Below are 25551 nucleotides of genomic sequence, written 5' to 3'. Positions count from 1 at the left end.
TTATCTTTTTTTCTCCCTGGGCGTCTACCATTTTTATTTTTTTTACCTTCTACCATAATGTCGAAAACACTCGAGGCTCGGTTTGAGCATCTCTCCGTCAATGACGAAAATGAACCTCCCAACACCACCACACACTACCATAAATCAAAAGTATTATACCTCATCATATACACACACTCGTATATATATTATATACAATAATTGCGATGAGGATGTGTTGGCTAATACTATAAGCAGGGCCAACACACTACCACGGCTTCGATAAGCTCATCAACCTCATCAACACAGCTGACCAGCAACCCGAACCGCTCAAATCTACTAAAATACGCTCTACAAAACAGCAATGGCTCGTCTCCCCGTAAGCCTCAAGGTAGTGTGAGCTTGGTTTCCTCTTCCCGTAACTCCACTGAGGAAAACCCCGCGGCCAGCCGTACTTCCATTCCCTTCTACGATCAGCCTACCGCCCCAAAGAAATTCCATCTGGGAATGTTCGAAATTGGGAAGCCCCTTGGTAAGGGAAAGTTTGGGAGAGTATATCTTGCAAGAGAACGATCGACTGGCTTCGTCTGTGCTCTGAAGGTCTTGCACAAAAGCGAGTTGGTCCAGGGCAAAGTTGAGAAGCAACTACGGCGAGAGATCGAGATTCAGAGCAACTTGAGACATCCCAATATATTGCGCTTATATGGCCATTTCCATGACAGCAAACGGGTGTTTCTAATTCTCGAGTTTGCGGGGAATGGAGAGCTGTACAAACACCTACGAAAGGAGAACCGATTCCCTGAGTGGAAGGCTGCCCAATATATCGCCCAAATGGCTGCTGCATTAAAATATCTGCACAAAAAACATATCATGCACCGCGATATCAAGCCGGAGAATATACTTGTAGGCATCCACGGCGAAATCAAGATAAGCGACTTTGGCTGGAGCGTACATGCCCCAAATAACAGGAGAAATACCATGTGCGGCACTTTGGACTACCTACCTCCGGAAATGCTCAAACCTGGATTGCAGGACAATTACTATAACGAGAAAATCGACCTGTGGAGCTTGGGTGTGCTCACGTACGAGTTCCTGGTTGGCGAGGCACCGTTTGAAGACACGCCAGTCATGACACGGCGGAGGATAGCGAGGGGTGAGATGAAGGTGCCGTCATTTGTGAGCGCGGAGGCTAGGGATCTTATTAAGAAGGTTAGTCTAGCACCATTCTGTTAACAGTAGATTTTTAATCGCTAACTTCAAGTAGTTATTGGTCCTCGATCCAGAACAGCGAATTCCTCTGGATGAGGTCCAACAGCACCCCTGGATCATTAAACACTGTGTCAAAGGCGAGAGGGCAGCCAAGCGAAGTTCAGGAAATAACCGTAGTAAAGAGTAAATTCACCACCTTCAGCCTTTTTGTCTCGAGCGTTTCTTGTATTGAGTTTGCAAGGTGTCTGTGTGTTCATCAAGCGGGTGTATGGAGTATGATTGATGTCCGTTTCTAAGCTTCGGGGTTGATGATCGGAGACATGGCGTTAATTGCATATGGATAATAGTCATTTGTGTTGTTTCAGCAGCTGTTTTGAAGTTTTCGGTCTTTCTGCCGGGAATTGAGTAGTCTATTAGGGAACCCAAAAATCAATCAATCCAAAAATCAAAACTCCGCCTTGCTCTGCAAGATACGCTAGTTCGAGCCTTCCCACTGGTATTCATATAATACTGTACAAGAACAAAAATAGGGGGAAAGTAACTCCAAAACACCCAAATCTCTCTTCCTTATCGATAAATTTCATCGAAGGGGCGGGTATCTCGAAAACAGCTATCCCAAACTTCATCCACGACCTGTTTTGCGTGCTCCGCATCTTTGCAGGCCGGTCGTGCCATGACTGACAAGGCCGCGCGCCGCCGGACGCATTCTTGATGTTGCTGCGTTAACTTCCACTGGCCTCGTCGGAAGAACTCTCGCGCCCATCTACATTCTCCGCTTAACGAACTCGCACGGATCTAATAACATGCAAACCAATGAACGGTTAGGATATATGCAGTTATATTGAATAAGAAACTTGAGAGGAAAGATAGACAAACCTCAGTGCAAGCAGCGTGTCTCAGATTATCCGTCCAATCCAACTTGAACCGTAAATGATCGTACGCATGCATCATCTCATGTGCCATTGTATCCTCTAGATGTCCCTGGTCCTTCATTGCATTTGCGCATATCCGTATGCCGTACTGCGGGTCGAAGCCGCCGGCTTGTCGCTGCGTGCAACGACGGCAATGGATGTTGTGACTGGATATATCGCCGCCCAGTTGCCTGATGTTATCTTGGAGAAATCTGATTATGGGACCTGGTCCAGAAGAGTTATAAGTGTAAGCAGAAAACGTAACGGAAACCCTCCAAACATGTCCACCAGAATTTCCGCATTGGACAGCACAAACGTACTGTACTTTATAAGATAATCACGCTGATCCTCACAACGTTTACAATCACTTTCTTCATTTCGAATATCCCGCGCTAGTAGAAATTGTTCCTTTCCCTCCTCTGTCATATTGCCGGTCAGAATAGAGAACATGTTCTTCATCTGTGTCCAAGTGTCATCGCCTGGTGTGAAGCCGGTGTCTTTAGAGGGCACCGGGGTGTTAGGACCGGCACCTGGTGAGTTCATGCCCGCCATTCGTTGCACGGTGGAAATTAATTTTGTTATGCACCTGGTAATGTCAATAAACAATTCCTGATCGGAATTTCAAATGTGATCCATGTTAGGGCGTGAAGAGATCTGCCCAAGAGCGGTGAAGAGAGGCAGAAGAACATGTGCCAAGTCTACTTGTTGTTCGGTAGACTTGAAAAGAATAAATTATATACCAAGCCGAGATGATCATTTTTACCGACGCCCTATGACGGGACCCACGGACACACAGCAGGTGTTTTATATACCTTCAAGAACCTGGATTCGTTTTCATATCCCCCTTCCCTTCCTGGAAGGGGCCCTCATGGATATGAGTGCCCGACTTCCAGGCAAGGAGAATTCTCTAGTAACGACGATAGAGACAATATGAAAGGTCAAAAGACGTACACGATTGTTATTAAACTCGGTGGGTGTTCCTTAAGAATAAAGAGCCTAGAAGCCATTCTTTTTATCGCTCTTCTCGATAAGAAACTGATTGTCTGGATTAAACTAAAAGGGACGAGTTCAATCGTTGACGAAGTTACGCATGAACCTATCTTGTCCATTCTAACTCTCATTGTCGAGACCACAGCTAAACTTCTAAGAGATGGACATCGAGTCATCATCGTCTCTTCGGGTGCTATCGGAGTTGGCTTGCGAAGGATGGATGTTGACATTCGACCAGCACATCTTCCTCGAATACAGGTTCGCATTGTAGCAGTATATGCCAATACTTGAGCGAACTCACTAATTGTGGATATGGCTAACCTCGACTCCAGGCTTTGGCGGCTGTTGGGCAATGCAGACTGATGAGTCTCTGGGATAGTCTGTTCGCGCATTTGCGACAACCCGTGGCTCAGATTTTATTAACAAGGAATGACATTGCGGACGTGAGAGTGTTCCATATCCATGCACTCTAGATGGTCCAAGAAACGGAACGATTATGGAGACTAATCCGGACAATTTGCAATCAGACAACGCAATATCGTAACGCACAAAATACGCTTACGGAGCTTCTGAACATGGGAGTGGTTCCGATCGTGAATGAAAATGATACTTTGGCTGTTTCGGTAGGTGCTGCGATGATGAGCTGGCGATGGATGGAGGGTTAGTTGCTGCGACGAATACTTATTTATGATGTATCCCGGATAGGAAATCAAATTCGGAGACAACGATACCTTATCTGCCATCACCGCTGGTATGGTTGGAGCAGACTACCTGTTCCTAATGACCGATGTCGATGGCTTATACACATCTAATCCCCGCACCAACCCAGACGCACAGGTTATCGAAGTGGTATCTGACATCTCCACTCTCACAGCCGACGTATCTTCCGCAGGCTCCTCATTGGGAACCGGCGGGATGAGTACGAAAATAGTTGCAGCACGCCTAGCGACAAGTGCTGGTGTTACAACTATAATAACTCGTAGTTCCCTCCCAGGCAATATCCTCGAGATCATCAGATATCTACAAGATAAATCACAGAACTCGTCATCAGAAACACCCGCTCTGGATGAGAAGTCCGCCTCTCCTCCAAGATCAACACCCCCATCCCCATCCTCAGCAAAATCATCACTGCCAGCACACACCTGCTTCCTACCCTCAACCACCCCAATTCACTCCCGCTCCTTCTGGATCTTGCACGGCCTCGCCCCTCACGGCACAGTCTACATCGACGCAGGTGCCTACTCTGCCACCCTAAACAAAGCTAGCCTACTCCCCGCAGGCGTTGTGGGCGTTGAGGGTCACTTCGGCCAGCAAGAAGCCGTGAGACTTGTTGTCGTCGAGCGCCGCTCAGCCTCTGCCGCCGCCCTCAACGGCGATTTCCCTCTCCGGGGTGCGTCGCCCCGGGAAGTCGGGCGGGCGCTGGTGAATTACGGTAGCAATGAAATTGCGCGCATTAAGGGCCTGCGGAGCACGCAGATCCTATCTGTGCTGGGATATGCAGATAGCGAATATGTGGCGCTGAGGGAGAATATTGCATTCTTTGGGGCGACGGAAAGAACGAGTCGTTCTGCAACTCCAGTGTTGGATGATGAGTTTCGGGTTCGTAGTGGGATACCGTCGCGGGAGGCTTGATTTGAGATATCTTTCTTGGGCCTCGAGTTGGATCTGTTGAGTGATTTCGATACTTTTCTCCTCCCTGGTGCTTTCAGGATGCATTGCCCCAAGAAAATGGGAGCTGAGCTCGGAAGGTAAAGGTTCAAGCACATATTTTGACGGTAAAATTGACTATCTTCATCTCTCTTTCTCCTTAACATATTATGTTCCCATTGTTCATCATCAGATACGTTTTTGGGTACATGCTCATGTTACTGATAACGCAACTGGACTCACAACTAGCGAATAGTATAAAAATGGCGGCGTTCTTCATGGTTTACTACTGTCGATGTTATATATATCCCCTTATCTATCTCACTATATAAAATCACAAAGAAATAGTTTGTTTGAATCGGTATAATCAAGCTGGGTTAACATATATTCGCTCGCAGGTGTCCAATAAACTACAATCACCCGATTGCAAAGACACGGTTCTTTTGAGAAGGAAGGGATAGAAAGAGTTGTTAACAATACGGAAATGAACAATATGTAAAACGTTGACGGTTGTCGCTCGCTACTTGATATAATACAAAGTGAATACAGCCATAATCCCGAACTCCGTAACCAGCCAATGATGCCTACCTAGCTGAACAGAGAACGCATAACGTATAAAACATACCACATAAAACATAACTGAACTTGGCGCTTCCAGATCAAAATACAAATGGGAAAATTGAAATATGAGAAGGAAAAACAAGAAGAAAGGCAGAAAAGCAGAAAGAATGGATCATAGTTCCGACGTTAATCCTTCCACCTGTTCAAATATCTCTGAATTTCGTCGTCAACAGGAGCGGGCGCAGCCTATCACACACCAGAACCAAAACGCATCAGCCACGAAAACATAGGAATTACGAACGGTATATGTGGATATATAAATATTTATAAAAAATTGAGACTACCCACCGTATTCTCTATACTAGCCACCTTAAACGTTGCTTTCGCAGTAAGCGTCGTCTGGACAGAAGGTGGAGGTAAGTAGGTTTTTGCAATATGAAAAGGGCTTTGGGGATATTGGGGTGAGGCGGTCCTGAGGGTGATTTTGGTCGGGGGCTGTTTGGCCATGGGCGCATAGCGTGTCGGGCCCGTTTGGAGCCCATAAGGCAGATTTGCTTGTCGTTTGCCCAATTGATTGTAGTGAACTGGTGGGCTATCCGTGACGCCGGAGATGGCCTTTATGCCATCTAGCAGCCTGCCCGGGAAGGTGCCGGTCATTCCTATGAGGGTGAAGCGGGGGGAGTGGAAAAGGTCGAGCCCGTTAGGGTTGTTTATGACCATTTGGAGGAAACTGGGAGGTATTATAGCGATGGTTAGTATTTGATTGACCTGTTGGTATATGCCACTGTTAATATGTGGCCTGCCAGGGGTTTATTCACTATGCATTGGGTTCGTTTCCGCCTATACCAGCAGCGAGGGGAAATGATATGGAGTTTCCCTGGGCAAAAGATCTGTCTTTCGCTACGTGTATCAATGGGCCCTGTGTTATGCATTAAGAAGTTAATGGATAAACAGATGAAGAGTTCAATTTCACCAAAAGGGAGAAATTAACATCCATACATAGGAATCTTCGTGGTTCCCACCCGCGCAAAGAAAAATGTCAAACCGGGTCCCGTCGGAAACCTCTGAATTATTCCATAATTGTTGCCATTCCACGACAAGGGTGTCCCCGCCTTTTAGAACCGCTCCAGCGGCCGGTGCTGTGAACTCAATGGAGGCGGAGGCGGCAAGGACAAGCTGCGTAAGTGGCAAAAGTATTCGTGTTTTCATTTTTGAAGGAATGAACAGTTGTATATGAAGGGGAAAGCGAAAAGGAAGTAGTAGCCTTGCAGACTTAGAAAAACCAACAAGAGTCTCTGCGGTTGGGAATAGCAAGTGAGTGATCTACGCCATTTCGACGGGCTCGTGGTCTGTCTGTGTGTTGGAGGTGAGTGTCCAGTGTCAAGGGTTGAGAGATAACGGTTCAGAGCACCGACACAATTTCCACGTGTAAATGTTTCAGTTTCAATACCCACATCCTTGCGGGACGATTTTTTCTTCTGAAGTCGAATATGCAGCACGGCATGGATTTCTGATCGGTAGCCACCTCGTGTGATTGAGAGGAACATCTATATAATTCACTGGTCGAAAACAAATTACCTACACTGGCTAAAAGCATAGCTGCTACTAAAATTACAGCGAATACGAGGCCGCTATGAGGCTAGCTGTTGTGTCACGGGATCTGACTACAGAGAAAGCTGGGGATCTAAGATTGCCAAAGTCAATTAAGAAATATCAAACAATATCTGGCCATCTGTGAGCTAGACGTGTAGCCTAATTGCGGCAGACAATATAGCCATCATGGATTGGAGTCCCAGCGGAATAACCACCGCTCTTCTCTCGGGCAACTTATTTGCTATCTTCATAACCTGCACCATTGCCTTCTCCCTCCCTGTCCTACTGCATATCTTCCTCTATCGAAGCTCCCCCGCAAAGGCCTCGAGGGATTTTTTGCTCCTGGGCCCTAGTGGGTCTGGGAAAACAGCATTATGTTCACTCGTATGTGCAGCGCTGTTTTCCCAAGGTTTAACCCTATATATTATAATACCTAGATCATGGAAACTAATCCCGTCCATTCCAACAGTTAGAACAACGGTCGATCTCCCGTTCATCCCAGAAACCCCCTCGAAGAACTCATACATCTCAAGTCTCCTCCTCCATCACCATAACCCTGCCGCCAGCCGTCCCCATTGGCTCCAATAAATACCGCTCAGTCAATGATCCGACTCTTTTAGAAGCCACAAAGAATCCAACTACCTACCGGTTACGAGATACCCCAGGCCATGGCAAGCTCCGCGCATCCCAGGGCATCGCCTCATTGGTGTCTCTCTCAGATCCTAAAAGGAAAGGCCCTGTCGGGATCCGTGGGGTAATATTCATGCTCGATTCTGCTACCCTCTCACAGAGCGATGAAGCGCTTCGGGATGCGGGCACCTATCTACACGACGTGCTCATGACATTGCAAAACCGAGTGTACAAGAACGGGGCGAGAATATCATCGTCCTCTTCTACAAAGGTACCTAAAATTCCCGTCCTGGTCGCTGCGAATAAGCAAGATCTATTCACGGCCCTGCCGCCGGGCTCAGTCAAAGCGAAACTGGAGTCCGAGATTGAGAAGGTTCGGGTCTCGAATCGGAAAGGGTTGTTGGATGTGAGCATGAACTCCTTGTCTGCGGAAGAAGAGCCAGATATTCTGGGCGGGAATGAGGAGGAAGGGCAGTTCACTTTTCAGATGCTGGATGAGCGGATGGGAATTAGAGTTGATGTGATTGGGGGTGCGGTGGTGGGTGATGACGAGGATCACGGGAGTGGGGTGCGCCGATGGGAAGAGTGGATTGGGATGTGTTTATGATGGGCCTGTTATGCAGAAAGGTACAGTGCACATGATAGATTCAGTTTGCTTCTGCTTTTCATCTGATGTACCGTGTAGCGGTGATTTTCTTTTTTCCCTCGCGGCTAATAGGTTCAATCAAGTTCATTACGTATGTGCGGCCATCAGAGGGAATGAGAGAAGGTGTGCTTGTGTATGCCCTAGTGAAATGTGATCTGGGTATATGTCGCAGCCAGCAAAGGAAATCGCTCTTCGACCTAACAGCAGAGTGAAGCGGCTCAGGATATACATCGTCCATCTCGGGGAACAGTGGATACGCGAAGTCCTCATTCTTTCCTTTCTATCATGCAACTGCTCAACTCAGCTTCTCCCTCCCACCTCGCCTCTTGGCTTGGATAGAACAAATTCCTTGAGAAACGGCATTCCTTCTACTAGCTGTTCCCCAGTACTACGACCTTCGTACCAGGCTAATATTGTCAACACAAAGGGTCTTGCCCATCATAGCGCCCTAATACCATTTCCAGATATATGGGAGAATAAGAGGGTTGTGTTTGTGTTGGGATGGGTCTATGGAGTTCTTGTTTTAACGTGGCAGAGGTGAGGGAGTGTCGTGATATTGGAAGAGGACTAATAGGTTGGATATATGCCGGTATGGGAAACCGTATCCCTAACCCCCCCCCCCTTTTTTTTTTTTTTTCTTATCTTCCCCTTATATATCGCTTTGAAAAAGAACAAAATGGGAGGACACCCGGTTATAGGATTTCCCTGTAACATATATCCCAAAATTCGCGTTGGGTACACCATCGCCCAGCTGAATGTGTGCGGGCTCATCTGTCAGATATCGAAGAAAGCACCACAATTCTCTTGTCTGTGACCAAGTAGGTCTATGTATGTTCTTCATGGCATGGAGGAGATAACCTCGTGCTTATCTCTAGAGATGAGGAAGAAAAGCAGTCCAAACCCAGAAGTGTAGGGATCTATAGTAGAGAGCTGGACACAACATTTTTTTGTTTTGTTTTTTGGAACAGTACATGTGCAGTGCCACGCCTGATTGATCTCATTATTGAACTGAATTGACCCGGGAAAATAATACTTAACACACAAATCGCTAGCAACTCGCTGCCATGGACTAGATGTAGTTTCGATAGAAATGTTCTATGACATGAAGCAAGCTGGTCGTGATAGCCGCTACTATCCCATAAGGTCCTGAACCTGTGAGAGTGGCAATACCTGACATTGCAAATTCACCTAACATTTTGTCGTCTCCCTTTTCAATTGACTGGTTTGTGCAGCCACTATCGAGTATAGCTATTGATATTTTTGAGGTTATATAGTTTAGTGGTTGTGACATCCTGAGGAAGATGATGGCCAATATATTTCTCCTTAGCTTGAAGGAGGGCAGTCGAGGATTCGAATCTTGAAAACTAATGTTTCAGAATATATAGAAATCTCATCAGAAGTAGGGAGTTCGATGTTAAATTAAATATAATTGTAATCGATTATTTATGCCACAGTTAGAGTTGGAGGTAATGAGGAGTCAGTAGTGTGTTATTTATGTTGAAAACAAATTAGAATCTGGATGGTTTTTCGATGTCGATATCAAAGTGAAAGCTTTATCCGGAAGAAGGTCTGAAGAGCCACATGGTGGCTTGTCGCAGGGATGGAGCAGACCGAACACCAGAACAGCCAACAACATTCATATAGGAAGAAAAATTAGGTCCGGATTTTACTCTGGTGTAGCAACCATGTTAGTAAATCTACCTTCGTGGCCACAGCCACCGGCTTCATAGCTCCATGCTCATCCTTCTCCGTAACAACAGCCGCACTATTCCATTCGAAAAACCGGTTCAATGCATTCAGCGGAGTTTCTAGAGTTATTTCAATAAATTGATGACGCCTTTCCGCGGCCCGCCCGGCTTTAGAAGTACCAATAGAACTAGCGAGCGGGTCTGGAGTAGACCATGCGATATCTCTGGGATCCGTGACTACCTCCGACAATTTCGAAAAGTCAAACATCACATTAGAAATGGGGCTGCTGCTCGTGGCTCTCCCGTGAGAGACTCGGCTGAGGATATTTCCGAGAGTTACCAGACCGACCAAACGTCTTCCAGTGGGGGCAAGCACAGGTAGTTGATCGAAACCTTTTTCTCTCATCACCTCGATAGCGGCCTCGCATGTGGAATTTGATGGGATTGTAGTAACTGGCTTTAATCTCAGCGCCTTAACTTTGGCTCCGGAGAATGGATCCTGAGGTCTTCGTGGTTGTATCTCTGGTGACGAAGGCTCCACCACTGGTGAGACTTCCGGCAGCAGATCGTTCGCGGCTAGCCAGTCGTCATCCGCAAACTGTAGACTAATAAGTATCATGCGAGCCAACTCCATGGTCTGCAAATAATGTAAAAGCATATTAAAAAAAAATATAGATACCTTTGTCAGATAACTTCGAATACTATCAGGGAGAATGACGACAATCACATCGTCTTCAGTAAAATCAAAGTCTTTGGCTGCTTTTGCAAGACCGGCAATCGCACTTCCACTGCTCCCGCCCACGAGAAGTCCCTCTTCGGCTATCAGTTGTCTGGCATACTGGAATGATTCTCTGTCACCAGTTTTATACCACCTGTCAATAATACTGCGGTCCAGTACCTCAGGGATGAAGTCGTAGCCGATACCTTCTACCTTGTATGGCTCGTTCATGTGTTCCTTGTTCAAATTTTCCGGCAACGCAAGGATGGAGCCATGAGGATCTGCGGCAATGACTTTGACATTGGGATTATGCTTCCTTAGGCCACGCGCAATACCAGTAATCGTGCCACCCGTCCCCGCACCTGCTATCACGGCTGTTATCCTGCCTTCAGTTTGGGCCCATATTTCCTCCGCAGTTCCATATTCGTGAGCTAGTGGGTTATCTTCGTTTCCGTACTGATCTAAAATATGTGCATTTGGTAACTCCTTCTCCAATCTCTTCGCGACACCAATGTGGGATTCTGGAGAATCGAAAGCGGCTTCTGTTGGTGTTCGGATAATTGTAGCTCCCAACGCACGCAAGACGGAAACCTTTTCAGCGGACATCTTCTCAGGAAGAGTGATTATCGTCTTATAGCCTGCTCACGCAATATATAAATATTTAGAAAAACACTCCAAATATACTAAATGCGCCTGTCGGCAAGTAAATAATAGAGTGGCCTAGCTAAAGGCGGCTACTGACCTTTTACTGCAGCAACAAGAGCAAGCCCAATACCCCTAAATACATCAATTGCACTTTAGTCAGTTAAATCCACTGATATCACTCACTTCAGCCAAAATGGGCGCATTCAGTTATCACTCACGTATTTCCGCTTGTTGGCTCAATCAGCGTGTCACCGGGCTTTATTTTCCCTTTGCGCTCGGCCTCCTCAATCATGCGCAAGGCAATTCGATCCTTCACACTTCCCCCAGCATTGAAATACTCTAGTTTAGCATAGACAGTAGCTTTGACACCAAGCCTCTGAGGTACTTTGTTGAGACGGGTTAGAGGTGTATTGCCGATTTGTTGCGTGATGGATTCCATCACCGCTGGAGGGGTAACTGGGTTCGTTTTGGTAGACATTATGGTGGGGGTGTAGATGTCGGTGGAGAGTGAAACCGAAAGACGGCGATAAAACAAAAGAAGAAAAGAAATGGAACAAGTAGAAGGCCGAAGGGAGAGAAGCAGCGTGTAGATATATACAGATCGTGATGAGGCGGGCCTGGCCTATTGGCGCGGGCCGATGTCAACCGCCCTCAAACTTTGGAAACAGCAAGCAGCAGGAGGAATTCTAGAAGTGGCGCTCCGACATCTTGACAGAGGAGTCCTAGCATATTCTAGCAAAACTGAAGATATTCACCACATCCAGATATGCGTATGCGATTGTTTTGAATACGAGTGGGAGTAGGAATAGGAACATCTGTGTGATGACATGGCAATGCTGGTATCCGAGCTGTTGAGGTAACGCGGGGGTGTCAAGAATTTGACGATTTCATTTTTACATCAGAGTCCCTCAGAATAAGTTAAATACATAGAAACAGCATTTTCGACTCTATATCTTTGGTCACAGGATGCTGCTCAATTTTACGGTTCATCAAACAGTGTTACAAGCTAAGACGCTGAGCCTTCAATAAATGCCAATATATCCTGAACAAGTTGTTCACCATGCGTGATATACAGGCCTGTCAAGATATGAAACTGATTAGCAATAGAAGAATATGCAAGGCGACATGGACATTGAAAATCGACGGAAAACAAGCTGAATAATTTCACTCACCATGAGCTCCCGACTCATACTTCCTAACCACCGTCCTGGGGATGATTTCCTTGATGATTTGGGAAGTGGCTTCAATGGGACAACCCAAATCCTGATCTCCATGGACGCACATGATAGGGATGTCAGTCTCTGCACCAAGTTTTCGCAAGCGATCTGTGAAATCCACCCCCGTGATGATCTGGATACAGCGCTCGATGGCAACGGAATCCGCCTGAGCAACAAAGCCTTCAAGCCGTCGGAGCGTGAACTCTGACAACTTGTGCTCAGGTGAAGGTACAGAGAGCGATGGGGGTAGAGCTTCATGTGTGTAATCAGCCCGCGAGCCACGGAATCATTGGAGAATCGAGTCCCAAAGCTCGCGCGATGGCGCAGTAGGGTTTTCTGGTGTAGCCAGGGGGTATGGAAGCGCGGGGCCTATCCAAAAGAACCCCTAAGTATTGGCCAGGCGGTGTCAGTGAGATTCTCGCACTGAGCTAAGTGCTTCGTTCTCATACCTTGCAGTTACTTCTGACGTATTCGCTGCGCTCGTACGCTAGCAGAGTTTCTCCTGGACCCATGCTCGCTGCCACAAAAACAAACGGACCGATATCAAGTTTCTCTAACAGATGGGCCGCATCCTGGGCGAAGACGTTATAATCTATCTGCTCCTTGCCCGGTTCGGCACAATTCCCACCATTCCAATCACTTTGGCCGAAACCACGGCGATCAGGGGCAATGCATCTGAATCGATAAGTCTCACAAAGGGCGAGAGTTTGTTGTTCAAACATCAGCGAAGACATTGGCCATCCATGGATGAATACCAGTGCTGGTTTCTGCTTGCTTGCATAGGCTTTGTCCAGGTTGAAGGGACGGGGATTGCTTGTAGGTTGGTAATCCCTATAGAAGAGCTGGGCTCCGTCAAAGGGGCTGGTGAAGCGAGGCATGTTCAAGGTAGCAATAGAAGGCTATTTCTTATTCTCTGTGTACCAAGAGATGGTTTGATGCTGGATGAATCGTCGGCTGTATGAGGATACAGAGTGAGACGATCTCACAACAGCATGGAGATGGCCTTTTATAACCCATTTCTCCCCAGTGTCAAATAAAAATTTCCACCAAGGGCTGGGGGGAAACATAACATGAGCAACATGTGGGCCTTCATGAAGTAATTTCATGTTAAAGGCAAATATCAAAGTGTCTGTTACGTCGCTCATCAATTCACTATATCTTTTGACAAGCGCTGTTTGGATTCCCCCTCGCGCGGGGGAAGGATTCTGTCAGGCATATGAGGGGCGGATCGATCATCTCGTTATGGGGATCCTGATACGAGGCTCCGCCTTTTCGTCCTAACAGCCGATATAACGTTATGGCCAGCGATCCTGGCCTTGACATCAGCAGCACCACTGCCGCGCAAGAAAATCTTCAAGGAACATACATACACAACGGTCTGTAAATTCGGCGGTTGAAAGGATGTGAGTGATGGGGTGGTGGGGATTTCTCTTGAGCATGCTGTTCCAGGAGCTGTTAAACACAACCGGAGCCTTCAATGGGGATTCTTGGGCGCTCATCCCATTTGCCTCGTCTACATAGTGGCTTCAAGACAACCCGTGCTATTTGTGCCGCTTCAGCCACCAGCGATTTCAGCTGCTGTCTTCATCGCCGCCGCTTACCTTCTCAGAAACTGAGATTCGGTGGTTTCTTTGGCTCTGGGGCTTTTAGGCGCTGCTTCCAGAGGCCAGTTACCCCATGCGTGTTCCAGCATTATTGGATCGACGATGCCTCCCCAGCACCCCCATTCTCTCCATGAAACGTTCTAAGACGCTTCTTCTTCCCCTAGCAGTTAGGGCACTCCGAGGAAATTGATACCTGCCAACACGCCAGGTCAGAAGCCAGGAACCTCAGCCAAGCTAAGCCAAGTTTTCGTTCCTGTTAAGTGACGACTAATATTTCTCCACACATTCCTTCAACAATGCGCTACCACGCCGCTTGAAAGCTTGAGAAGCTTGAAACTGGACAAACTGGACCAGCCAAGTCAGAGCGAACAGTTGGTTTTCAGTTCCGATATTTCATCCTCTAGTACGCGCGGGTTGCAAGGATACGTCTCCGGATTATAACAAACGCAGGTTCAAACATTCCAATCACAACCAAAGCTCCCTCACTAACGTATTTCACCATCCTAGGAGAATCGAGTTGATGATAGGAGTAGCCGCTACCTAGGCTGAAATCGTTGGCGCTTTTTTGATTGGTGCCATATCACATGACTAAGTGTGCGAGGGAGTCAACTATGGATACGGTACGTGTTCAATCGTCAAATGAGAGCAGGACAGGCAGGCATTGCTTGCTTGATGACCCCTGGCCAATGATGCCGTGGCGAACTCCCAGGAGACATGAGACAGGAGCCCTGGATTTCTTTCACCGTCTCGTTTTCCCCTTTCTTTCATCTTCAACACCCCCTTTGTTGCGTCAATACGCACAGTTTTGCTTCTCTTTTCCTTCTCCTTTTACAGGTCGATCTCTTTTCACCTTGGTTGACTACGCTCTGGGCATCTACTGTGGCTTCCTCGACCCCATCAATCCTCGAAAAGACAAGTTAGCCTTAAAACTTCATTGAGATTTTCACAGGGGCCCGATCGGACGTCGTTTCGCGGCACAGCCTTGACCGCTGGGATTGTTATTTTCTCTCCAGAGGAAGCGCTGGTATTCGTTTTTAAAAGAGTAACCTCATACCCTTAGAAACTGACAACCGCAACCAATCCTTCACTCCCACAACTATATGGAGCAGCGAGCTCCCTCGTTCTCCTCCCAGGACGCGAACAACCGTCCAGGATCTCCTCCACAGTCATCAAAGACGAACGAGCCTATTCATCCGATTCTCCCCTTGCATAATGAGCCTTCCAGATCGTTATTCCGTGTGGCTTCTGCTGGCGAGAGCGGCCGCAGAGGAATCCACCCCATCCATTTCCTAACGGTATGCACGAAAAGTACCAATCGCGTCTCAATGATCGTAAATGTGCTTTGGCCCTTTGTCCCGGCTGCAATCGCTCTTAGCTTTGCGCGCCCTGATCTCCATCTCTGGATTTTTAGCCTCAATTACATCGCCATGGTGCCAACTGCCAATTTGCTAGGTTTTGCAGGGTCTGAGTTGGCTCGGAAGCTGCCAAAGGTTTTTGGCATTTTGTTGGAAACCGCATTGAGTTCGTTGGTGGAAATTGTTTTGTTGATGGTGCTAATTTCCAATGACGATAACAGTAACTTGGTCCCTGTTATCCATGCCGCAATTCTAGGCTCGATTTTGGCCAACTTGTTGCTTTGTCTGGGGACATGTTTTTTCGTGGGCGGACTGAGGCGCAATGATCAAACATTCCACGAGGTTATTAGTGAAACGGGTTCTGGAATGCTGCTTGTGGCCGGGTTTGGCCTCCTAATTCCCAGCGCGTTCTATTCCGCTCTTTCTCGAAGCACAACTGCTGATGGCCATTTCACCGCCCAATTGCTCTTGGACAACACTCGTACCATCAGCCGAGCGACTTCAGTCATCCTTTTAGTTGCCTTTTTAATGTAAGGACGATTTTCCATGGATTTTTTTTCTCTTTTATGAAGAATTCGACTTGACGATACTGACTGGAATCTAGATTCTTATTCTTCAACCTTCGAAGTCATAATAGCATATACGACGAGGTCCTTGAGTCGGATGAAGAAAAGGATGAAGACGGGGCAGACGAAAAGAGAAGAGCTAAACTTACATTCACCGAATGCCTCGTAGCTATTGCTATCTCGCTCACCTGTGTTTCACTTTCTGCTGTGTTTCTAGTTGAGCAGATACCACCTATCGTTGAAAGAGGCGTCCCAGACAATTTCATGGGCCTTATCTTGGTCCCTCTAGTCGAGAAAGCAGCTGAGCATCTGGTTGCTGTTGACGAAGCTTGGTAGGCAACATCCACGCACGGCTTGTAAACACATACCTTATCTCTCCTCAAACTAACACCGTTTTCCTTCTCTACAGGGACAACCAAATCAATTTTGCGCTCTTCCACTGCCTTGGGCCGTCCATTCAAACGGCGCTCTTCAATGCTCCCCTGGTTGTCATTGTTGGCTGGGGCTTAGGAAAGGACATGAATCTGAACTTCGAAATATTCATGGTTGCGATGCTCGTGCTCTCGATCCTGGTTGTTGGCAATTTCCTCCGCGATGGTAAATCGAATTATCTAGAAGGGGCGCTGCTTGTTCTGGTGTATATCATCATCGCCGTGACTTCTTGGTACTATCCAAACCCACATGATTTGACGACAAATGTTCGGTTGCCGGCAGGAGAACATCATTGAACATTGATGAACAAACCCTTTCTCTTACTTTTCGGGCGTGGTATTTCACCTTTGCATTTGGTCACATTTGAATCACGGACTGGAAAAAGATACGTTGAGTGCAGGACGTGATAATATTTAAATGACATCATCAAATTTTTTGGCGTTGCAATCTGGGTAGTTAGCATCACTGTCATTCTAGCGAGGCTAGACCTAATACATAGCCGTGATTTCTGTGGATAAGTAGAATAATCGATAACATATTTCGCGATTTCAATTGAAACCTTGGTTGCTTTGTTGATAAAATTCCATCCAGGATTCCGGTGTACGCCGTAAGCCAGGCTTGTTTATAAATTTACGCCAATCAATTGACTTCCAAGCTTTGATCCAGCGCCAACCTTCACGTGTACAATTAACAGCACCTGGCGAGGACGAACCAAACCATGGAAAACAACCAAATATCACTCCAGGAGAATGTCGCCAATGCTTTTAGGGAACGAGGTATTCCTGTTAAACGTGATGACATTAATGCTGCTCTGGCAGATGCCGACACTTGCAAATGGATAGAAAATCATCTTACTCCAGAAACGCTTCTGTCAAAAGAAGAATTAACCGTGTACGTTTTAAACCTCTCACAAACAAAAAATCTCGCTTCTAACCAAACTCTTGCTAACTGGGATTCCTTTTATTAAAGGTATACAAAAATCGAAGCAACTGGATCCCTCAAAGGCATTCTGCATGGCCAAGAAATATCATCAACAAAACCTTTCCTAGATGATGAAATACGCAAAGCGATTGGATCACTCAAGGCTTCGACCGCGGCCGTTGAGCACCAAACGGAGACATTGAAGCTGCAATGCAAAGAGCTTAAATCCCAGATTCGCAACGGAAATCACTCTCGGCAACGAGAAGCGAAGGCGTGGGCCCAATGGAAAAATAAACACGCGCTGGAGAAACAACAGATTGATGTTGCGGTACAGTTTCACCACCGATAAACGTCATGCATACATCACACTGATGGCTTCTTGCAGGTTGAAGACCTCACCCACGATTTTGAGACGACTCTCAGCTCAATGAAGTCCTTATTGACCACCGAAGCTCATACATTGCTCCCTCAATTGGCTGGCAAATTGAAAGACGATAACCAATCTCTGCAGAGCTTGGAAAAAATGGCGTCAATAATTCAAATAGACACTGCTGATAAAGAGCTTACTGCACGGGCTACCGAGCTAACTGCGAAGCTCTCCAGATACCTTGTTGAGGAAGTCCATTCGCGATTGGATCGGGTATATATTGAATATTTGCAAAGCAACGCTCCAGGAATAGATGAAGGCGACGAAGAAGCATTAGCGACTCTCCAGGAAGAGATTAACTCATTATACTCGGAAATCGAAATTCTTTCGGAAATGACCACTCAACAGGAATTCAAGGTTCCGATACTTCGCGCTCTTCAGAGTAGCGGAGCGGAGGCTCGTTCGACTTCTCAACAGCAATTGGAGCGGGTTCGTATCCCTTCTCTATTTGCACCATTTGCTATCGTACACCTCAAGAAATGAATATGAAGGCTAATTTTCAACCTAGATTTTTGATACTATACTCGACTTAACTCAATCCACTGAACGAATAACCGAGAAGTTAAATTACCGGCAATCGCACCAAACGGTGTTGAACTATCTAGCTACAAAATACAACTGCGAACAGGAAAGTAAACAATCAGAGAGACAGACGGGAAAAGCAATCACACCACAGAAACGCTTGTCTCGACTATCATACATGCCCTCGACGCCTAAAGATACTGATCAAAAAAGCCCACTTTCTCTTCCACTTGATCATGGCTCAAAAGCTCTTGAACAGCTCCTCCGGCGACTCGGGGTTTCTACTATCGATCTCGTGGAAAGCGGCTTAACACATGATGCGTCAATGGCCCTTGATGAGAAGAAGCAGCACATGTTGGAAATGCTTCAAAATCTGCAATCTACCGCCGAGTCCCCTCTTTCTCTCTACTTGGGAACAGCTGACCAAGCTGCTCAGTTACTGCATTCCGCCCTGTATGCGGATTCGAGTTTCGAAATTGCTATGGTAGACGGTACGCAGGATGGGAAACTTGACGCATTGGAAAGACAGATTGAAGTGCTCCGGAAAGGGATTAATGGGCTTGATGTTGGTATCTTGCATGGTGGGGACAAGGCGCAGGAGAAGTTTATGGAGAGATGGGGATGAGAAATAGTTTTTCGTTTTCGAGGAAATCATTATTGATACTAGTTTCCTTCCGTTCCCCTTCTTTATCATACTCCTATCGATTATATTTCCCATGTCCTCCATTCTTTCATACCTGGTTTGGTTCATCAGACCTTTCTTGAGCCATATTGGAGTAGGCGTTACAAACTCCTAAACTATTGTTTCTGCCCACACGCAAGGACTGCGAGCCCAAATTTTCCACCGGTTTGCGTAACAATAGCAATCCTATATTAGGCCACTAGGGCAAAAGAGCTCAATCACCACCAGCGCCGTGGTGGTATAGAGGGTACGAATCACCCAACCCAATCCCCCCAACATCCTATTCGTTCCCCCTGTTGTTACTTCACGTGACCAATGGGCAGGACCCTCGGATGAAAATGTGAGATGTTGCCTTTCAATCAGGAATCAAGGCACTGAGTCCTCTCAAGAGTTGCCATCTGGATCCTGTTTCCGCCCCTTTTGTATATAGACAGAAATCTCTCTAGCGTAGCACGTCCCCATGCCCTTCGGGAGGCCGCCGCCCGCGCTCCTCTGGGACGCTAAATTTATACATATATACAATCAGGAATCAGGTTTCACGAGAGATTGGACCACTGAACGAGTGCGTCTAACGCACCAGTCAAATCTGTTGTTGTTATGGTATATCCTGTTTTGCAGTTTGATTTGATTGTCCTTGCTAATTCCTTCTCTGGCAACTTTTTCTCCCCAGTGTAGCAGCCTTCTGAAAACGTGGATTAAAAATACAATAAAACCGACACTTCGCGCTGAGTTCCATTTTTTAACTTTTGTGCATCCTCTCTTCGGACCCGTCTCTGGCGTGCATTTCGGGGTAAAAGTTTAATTGTGGATGGGTACATGGAAACCTAAGGCTGAATTAAGATTGTTGATGCCTGTTGAAGTATCCCAGATGAGAGATAGAACTCTCATTTGAACATTCAGTCAGATCCATCCATTTTGATATTTGCGACTGCAGATATATCTGCCTATCGAACCTTCGGATCACTTAATAGAGACTGACAAGCGCTCGACAATGCGAGTCTCGTTCCCAGGAAGAAGATTTTCACCATACAATAAGACACAACAAATCATGATACTTTCTATGTGAGAAAACCCGCCTTGATATGGAATAAGCTCGCAAAGAAGTGTCAATGAAGCCTACTACAGGCTAAGAATTCCTCAGAATGAACAGACGAAGCGAGGAACTAGAAGGCCGAAAGAGAACTGATCTAGTTGCGCAAACAAATCGACTCTCTCTTTCACCGAAGCAGCCCCTCCATCCCGCAGCCTCTAGTCCTGCTGATGTCAAATCGCCTCATTACGATGAAGTATTTAGCCTCTCTCCCGAATCAGCTTTGATGATTCTTTGCGCCCATGTTAATAACTTAGCCAAACTCACTGGCGACATACCCTCATCTACGCCACCAACAGGAGGAAACATCATCGCATCCCAGACGACGGATGATAATTGCGCCAACCTCCCAAGTGCCGACAATTTATTATCAAACGCCAACCCGAGAACGGGCGCAAAACATCTCGATACCTTCTGTCCAATGGTATTAATCAAGAGCTTTTACTGCAAGCAGATCTCCCCGATATCGTTGGCAGACTACCTCCTTCGAATCCATCGTTACTGCCCCATGTCAACTGCCGTGTATCTGGCTACAAGCCAATATATCAGGCACCTGGCGATTGTGGAGAAAATCATATATGTGACTCCGCGCAACATGCACCGGCTCGTTCTAGGTGGACTGCGGGTAGCAGCGAAAATTGTAGAGGATCTCTGCTACCAACACAGACGGTTTGCTAAAGTTGGAGGAGTGACGGAGCGGGAGCTGGCGAAGCTCGAGATTAGCTTTAGCTTCTTGATGGATTTCGAGTTGAGGGTTGATGCCGAGATGATGTTTCATGAGATCGAGGCATATCGAGAAGAGTCACGGTAAATAAGACCCTGTGGTACATATTATATTTATACACACAGATCTGTACATACTAGCACCTGGTATTTTTTTTTTTTTTTTCTTTTTTTTTTTTTTTTTTTTTTGGGAAGGAAAAAGCAGTTCGTCAAATTTGTTGCAGCTTTCGGGGCCTAGAATTCGTGGATGATGGTGAGAGAATCTTCGTCCAAGGCGTGTTGACACTGACAGCCTCCTTGAGATTCGCGATTATTGTGGCCTGGTGCTGGTTGGGGAATACGAGGCGCCAAACAGCAAGAAATCTTTCAGTCTCAATTGTGGAGATCAATGTCCTCTGCGTCAGCCAGGCCATGTGAAAACTTCTACAGCGCGTCTTTTGGAAAGCTGGAAACGACCAGACAGCTGTTGGGAGAGGCAAACTAGTAGTAGATACTGTCTAAAAAGATAAATAAATGTAATAACTAAACATCAACAGTAGTTAATTCAACAGAATTCACAATTGAATAACGGTGTCCATTGACTGCGTCTCGTTCCCCTGCTCTAAACCGCATTGGGGCTGCTGGATACGGATCTCGTACCCGCTTCGTGATCATATCAGCCTTGGGGAAAAAAAATTGCTGGATCACGCCGCGGCGCATATGCAAGAAAGCTAGACTCATTTCCACCTGCCAGACCAGAACTTTTGACTCTCCCTTCTCTCTTGTTCCCCTGGAATGGCTAAATGATTGAATTTCTCAACTGAGGAACAAACACCAAACGCTGTCTGATTTCCACCCGGCGCATTCCCCCCCCAAGCGCCAACGTCTGTCTCAAGTTAGCCTCCCAGGGCCGAGCCATGTCCTCCTCATCAACATCTCGCGATGCCCAGAGCTCTATTGACAGAAATTCTAGTTCCACATCGCTGACAACCGGAAAGGCGGCAGCTGTGCCTCCAAAACTGTCGACGCGGGAAAATGAGCTAGAGCTGAAGGATATCAAACCCGAAGATGGAAACAGCGGCAACCCCAAACCATCTCTCCCCATCGAGGAGGATATTATGCAACTGGCTCGACTGGGAGAAATAGCGGCCATACAAAAGCTATTCGAAAGCGGTAAATTCAATGCCAGATATGCAGATGAAGAGGGTATTACTCCTTTGCATGTGAGTTTATCATAGAGTACTCCATGTCCCCCGCGCCTCTTTCGTCAATTGGCTTGAGTGGAAAAATGGATTGGTCATTAACCGTTTTCATCTCACCTTCTGGTGTCTGTAGTGGGCGGCAATAAACAACCGGTATGCCCTTTGCAAGTTCTTGCTCGAGTCCGGCGCCGACGTAAATGCGAAAGGCGGCGAGTCTGTAGCCACGGCGGCTATGTGGGCAGCTCAGCGCTGCCATTATTACATCGTGAACCTTTTACTCCAGCACGGCGCAGACCCTCTATCTACCGATATCCAAGGGTATAACATACTACATCTTGCCACCATCGATGGAAACGCATTCCTCCTCGTCCTCCTCCTACACCAAGAAATCCCCGTCGACTCGCCAGATCCCCAGGGTCACACTGGTCTGATGTGGGCAGCATACAAAGGTTTTCCGGCCTGCGTGGATCTATTTCTACGGTGGGGCGCAAATGTAAACGCTGTGGACGAAGGGGGACTGTCTCCACTACACTGGGCATTGGTGAAGGGCTCCCCGGCGTGCGTTCAGAAGATCATCGAGTATGGCGCGGACCGATTTGCGAAGACGCGAGACGGAAAGACGCCTGCGACAGTAGCGGCCGAAATGAAAACAGTTCATGCGTGGTATCGCGCACTCAACGAATGTGGTTATGACCGAGAAGGCAACCTTCGAATGCTTCCTTTCGGGCTGACAGCCCTAGCACGGACAAAGCGGTTCACGTCGAAATTTTTCTTCTTTTGGCCATTCCTTGTCATACTCTTTTCAATATTCACTCTCAGCAACACGGTTATATATATTGGTATTCCGTTTACCCTAGGGATTGTGTTCGGCATGCAGTGGATTGCGCAACGGGTTGCAAATCTCGGGCCCTCAGAGTATAGAGTGTTGCATAGAACGGTATGCCTATTCCCTGGAGCCGGGCATATTTGCCGTTTACTCCTTTAATTTCACTTCCCCGACGTTTGGATTGCATTGTAAATCAGCTTCTAACATCGTAGATCTAGCCCCTCCTAGCAGGCGTTTTTGCGGGATCTCTATTTTGGGTCGGAGTCCGTTGGGCCCTGAAGGTGCTACCAAGTAAGATCCTAAAAATATTGGCCATTTGATTCGAGAATTTTTGATGGCTAATATTTTACCATAGATACATATTCATCACACCCGTTTTTAAATTTTTTCTTCATAATATTTTTTGGCTTGACTACATATTTCTATGGTCTCGCAATGCTCGAAGATCCCGGGTTTGTCCCTAAGCTAGGAAGCAGAAATCAACAGAGGGATACGATAACACAACTCTTTGATGTCTGGAAATTTGACGAAGACAACTTTTGTGTATATTGCATGATTAGGAAGCCGTTACGCAGCAAGCATTGCAGACGTTGTAAGCGTTGTGTGTCTAAGCATGACCAGTAAGTATATATCCTTCAAGCCCCTGATTTTATTCAGGAGAGCCACTTTTAGACTAACCTGCTGGGGCGTGACAAAATAGCCATTGCCCATGGATCGATAATTGCGTTGGCGCAAATAACTTGCGCCACTTTATTTTGTATATCTTTAGCATGGAAATTGGCATTATTTTCTTTATACAATTAGTGATGGCTCGTAAGTCCTGATAACCAAGGAGAGATGGCGGGTGGTTTACGCAGAAACAACACTTACTCACGAAGTCACAGATATCGATTTAATTCCCGCACGTTCCGATGCTGAATGCAACATCCTCTCCTCAGTTCTTTGCGATATCCTCAGTCGAGATACTTTCACCATCATCCTCACGATATGGATCAGTATCCAGCTTATATGGGTGAGCATGCTGTGTGTCGTCCAACTTGTCCAGATATCCCGCAACCAGACCACCTACGAAAGTATGCACGGGCACACATTAGACTACGCGAACTCAGCCTCAGCAGCCGTTACCTCTGCCATTACAACCGGCACAGCCTCAGCCGATATTGGTGGCCTCTCCGCGACGGGCCAAGGGCCAAACCCAGCAATCCCGCCAACTACAATACCATCACACCGCCGACCCCCTCCCCTCCGTCACGACCACGGCTGTTTATCTCAATGGAAGAAATTGCTGGGTCTAGATACCTTCGTAGCCACCGCACAAGATGGCCTTGATCGACGCGGTGGGGCGCGATCCAGGAACCCCTTTTCGCGTGGCGTTGTTACGAATTGCAAAGATTTTTGGTGCGATAGTCAGCCGTATTTCGGCAAGCGGGATACAGGAAGTGCGATGTTGGGCGGTGAAACTGTAAATTACTCTCGTCTATTCGATATGCCGCTTATGACGCGGACCGGAGGCAGTAGGGCAGGTTCCGGTATGGTATACCGGAGCGTTGCGGGCGAAGACGCTGTATAGATTTGATGGCGCTGATGTATTCGTATTTTAATTACATGGCTTGACGGTACAGACGAGTGGTTTGGGCGAATTGGTGGGGTGATTGATTTATACAAATTATAATAATAATATATATTTTCCCGGCTACATTACGGAGGTTGTCTGGTCTGTCCCTTCCAGCGCCTTAGAGTTTATATCTTACGTTACACTACGCCTGGAATGTCACGCAGCTTTCTAGTAAAGTTTCCATGTTGTTGAGTACTTGCGCAAATACACCATGTGAACATATATGGTGGCGTTTTGGCTGAGGGAAAGCAACCTTGGAATGGAAAGCAGCTTCCCTGAACTTGCTGGGGCGATTGGTGGATGAAGATCCGGCTGCAGAGATAGATAAGATAGATAAGATTAGATCCGTGGGGCCTCCGACATTCAGCCAACAGGGTTATGAGCCAAGATATTTGACCAACGCCATCTACGCTCACACCCTCTAACTCTAGCCATTTTCAACACTTGCGGGGGTTAGAATTGGGGATTATGTGAGGGGGTTGGGTGGGGGTACGAGGAATGTAGAAGAAAACAAACCCCATTATCCGCGGCAAGTAGAGGAGGATTGAAATTGAACTAGTGTGTGTTAGGGGAGGTATGGAAAAGTGTGGTGGAACCGGTTTTCCCTGACCCAAAAACCAGATATCCGTCAGCAAGCCGAAATGTGTTCCAACCATTTAGATACTATCTCTTCTATCGAAATTTTTTTTAAATAATATTGTATTCTCATGCCATTGGGCTAAGGGGATGTCGTGACTGATACTCCCTCTTCCCTGAGGAAAACGTACCCGCGTGGACAGACATGGGTTTATCGAGTTTCGAAACCCACATTGAATTTTTGCCGGTTTTCGCAGACTGTCAAGTAAGTGGAACCCCATACTATGACATAAACGGTATGGCATTAATTGTCGATTCTATGGCATGGTATTTTTGCATTTCCCGTGCCATGCGCCGGTTCCTTCCATGCACTTATTTTTATTCAATTGGTGGTAACAAAATGCCTCAGGGCCTCGCCTCCCGGTACATAAGCGAGCAGCACAGACAATATCCTCTTTCAAGGAACTGTGGCCCTTCCTGCGGTCTGAGACCTCTAATCCTTTGTTGAAAAGCATGCGAATCTCAAGCGGCGAGGTTATTTGTCGGTTTGAGGACGTTCAATAAGCCCCGCGTTCGCCAAGAACTGCAAGCGGATGA

At 46.8% G+C, this 25551-nt stretch overlaps 11 protein-coding genes across 11 annotated transcripts; 7 read left to right on the top strand and 4 right to left on the bottom strand.

Annotated features, from left to right (window-relative positions):
* Nucleotides 1-12: 12 nt before the first annotated feature.
* Nucleotides 13-1554, top strand: HCBG_04671 (serine/threonine-protein kinase Eg2; the record flags this gene model as incomplete). The annotated part of the gene is made up of 3 exons (XM_045431720.1): nt 13-150; nt 238-1188; nt 1244-1554. 3 exons carry the CDS (start codon nt 58-60, stop codon nt 1373-1375), a joined length of 1176 nt encoding a protein of 391 aa, XP_045288273.1.
* Nucleotides 1555-1638: 84 nt separating this feature from the next.
* HCBG_04670 (metalloprotease ATP23) lies at nt 1639-2651 on the bottom strand (the record flags this gene model as incomplete). Its single annotated transcript, XM_045431719.1, has 3 exons — nt 1639-1983; nt 2065-2324; nt 2420-2651. 3 exons carry the CDS (start codon nt 2649-2651, stop codon nt 1756-1758), a joined length of 720 nt encoding a protein of 239 aa, XP_045288272.1.
* Nucleotides 2652-3029: 378 nt separating this feature from the next.
* HCBG_04669 (glutamate 5-kinase) lies at nt 3030-5289 on the top strand (the record flags this gene model as incomplete). The annotated part of the gene is made up of 5 exons (XM_045431718.1): nt 3030-3347; nt 3422-3532; nt 3617-3712; nt 3795-4864; nt 4986-5289. The coding sequence occupies 4 exons, from the start codon at nt 3030-3032 to the stop codon at nt 4719-4721; spliced, it is 1452 nt and encodes a 483-aa protein (XP_045288271.1).
* Nucleotides 5290-5483: 194 nt separating this feature from the next.
* Nucleotides 5484-6669, bottom strand: HCBG_04668 (uncharacterized protein; the record flags this gene model as incomplete). Its single annotated transcript, XM_045431717.1, has 4 exons — nt 5484-5543; nt 5646-6027; nt 6116-6216; nt 6297-6669. The coding sequence occupies 4 exons, from the start codon at nt 6504-6506 to the stop codon at nt 5484-5486; spliced, it is 753 nt and encodes a 250-aa protein (XP_045288270.1).
* Nucleotides 6670-7076: 407 nt separating this feature from the next.
* Nucleotides 7077-8470, top strand: HCBG_04667 (Signal recognition particle receptor subunit beta; the record flags this gene model as incomplete). The annotated part of the gene is made up of 2 exons (XM_045431716.1): nt 7077-7274; nt 7360-8470. The coding sequence occupies 2 exons, from the start codon at nt 7077-7079 to the stop codon at nt 8125-8127; spliced, it is 966 nt and encodes a 321-aa protein (XP_045288269.1).
* A 1077-nt stretch (nt 8471-9547) lies between these two features.
* On the bottom strand, nt 9548-11695 carry HCBG_04666 (cystathionine beta-synthase; the record flags this gene model as incomplete). Its single annotated transcript, XM_045431715.1, has 4 exons — nt 9548-10452; nt 10534-11210; nt 11315-11349; nt 11436-11695. The coding sequence occupies 4 exons, from the start codon at nt 11693-11695 to the stop codon at nt 9820-9822; spliced, it is 1605 nt and encodes a 534-aa protein (XP_045288268.1).
* A 528-nt stretch (nt 11696-12223) lies between these two features.
* Nucleotides 12224-13312, bottom strand: HCBG_04665 (alpha/beta hydrolase; the record flags this gene model as incomplete). Its single annotated transcript, XM_045431714.1, has 3 exons — nt 12224-12294; nt 12390-12686; nt 12895-13312. The coding sequence occupies 3 exons, from the start codon at nt 13310-13312 to the stop codon at nt 12224-12226; spliced, it is 786 nt and encodes a 261-aa protein (XP_045288267.1).
* A 1826-nt stretch (nt 13313-15138) lies between these two features.
* On the top strand, nt 15139-16907 carry HCBG_04664 (vacuolar H+/Ca2+ exchanger; the record flags this gene model as incomplete). Its single annotated transcript, XM_045431713.1, has 3 exons — nt 15139-15923; nt 15998-16291; nt 16369-16907. 3 exons carry the CDS (start codon nt 15139-15141, stop codon nt 16685-16687), a joined length of 1398 nt encoding a protein of 465 aa, XP_045288266.1.
* Nucleotides 16908-17109: 202 nt separating this feature from the next.
* On the top strand, nt 17110-18886 carry HCBG_04663 (uncharacterized protein; the record flags this gene model as incomplete). Its single annotated transcript, XM_045431712.1, has 4 exons — nt 17110-17282; nt 17361-17640; nt 17698-18168; nt 18248-18886. The coding sequence occupies 4 exons, from the start codon at nt 17110-17112 to the stop codon at nt 18884-18886; spliced, it is 1563 nt and encodes a 520-aa protein (XP_045288265.1).
* A 1199-nt stretch (nt 18887-20085) lies between these two features.
* Nucleotides 20086-21173, top strand: HCBG_04662 (cyclin; the record flags this gene model as incomplete). Its single annotated transcript, XM_045431711.1, has 2 exons — nt 20086-20840; nt 20981-21173. The coding sequence occupies 2 exons, from the start codon at nt 20086-20088 to the stop codon at nt 21171-21173; spliced, it is 948 nt and encodes a 315-aa protein (XP_045288264.1).
* A 248-nt stretch (nt 21174-21421) lies between these two features.
* HCBG_04661 (palmitoyltransferase akr1) lies at nt 21422-24446 on the top strand (the record flags this gene model as incomplete). Its single annotated transcript, XM_045431710.1, has 5 exons — nt 21422-21958; nt 22071-22776; nt 23119-23383; nt 23464-23576; nt 23648-24446. 5 exons carry the CDS (start codon nt 21653-21655, stop codon nt 24331-24333), a joined length of 2076 nt encoding a protein of 691 aa, XP_045288263.1.
* Between the last annotated feature and the right edge of the window lie 1105 nt (nt 24447-25551).

Source organism: Histoplasma capsulatum (genome assembly GCF_000150115.1).
Source record: "Histoplasma capsulatum G186AR genomic scaffold supercont2.5, whole genome shotgun sequence".
Classification (NCBI taxonomy): Eukaryota; Fungi; Ascomycota; class Eurotiomycetes; order Onygenales; family Ajellomycetaceae; genus Histoplasma; species Histoplasma capsulatum.
This window is presented reverse-complemented; position numbering and strand designations above follow the sequence as displayed.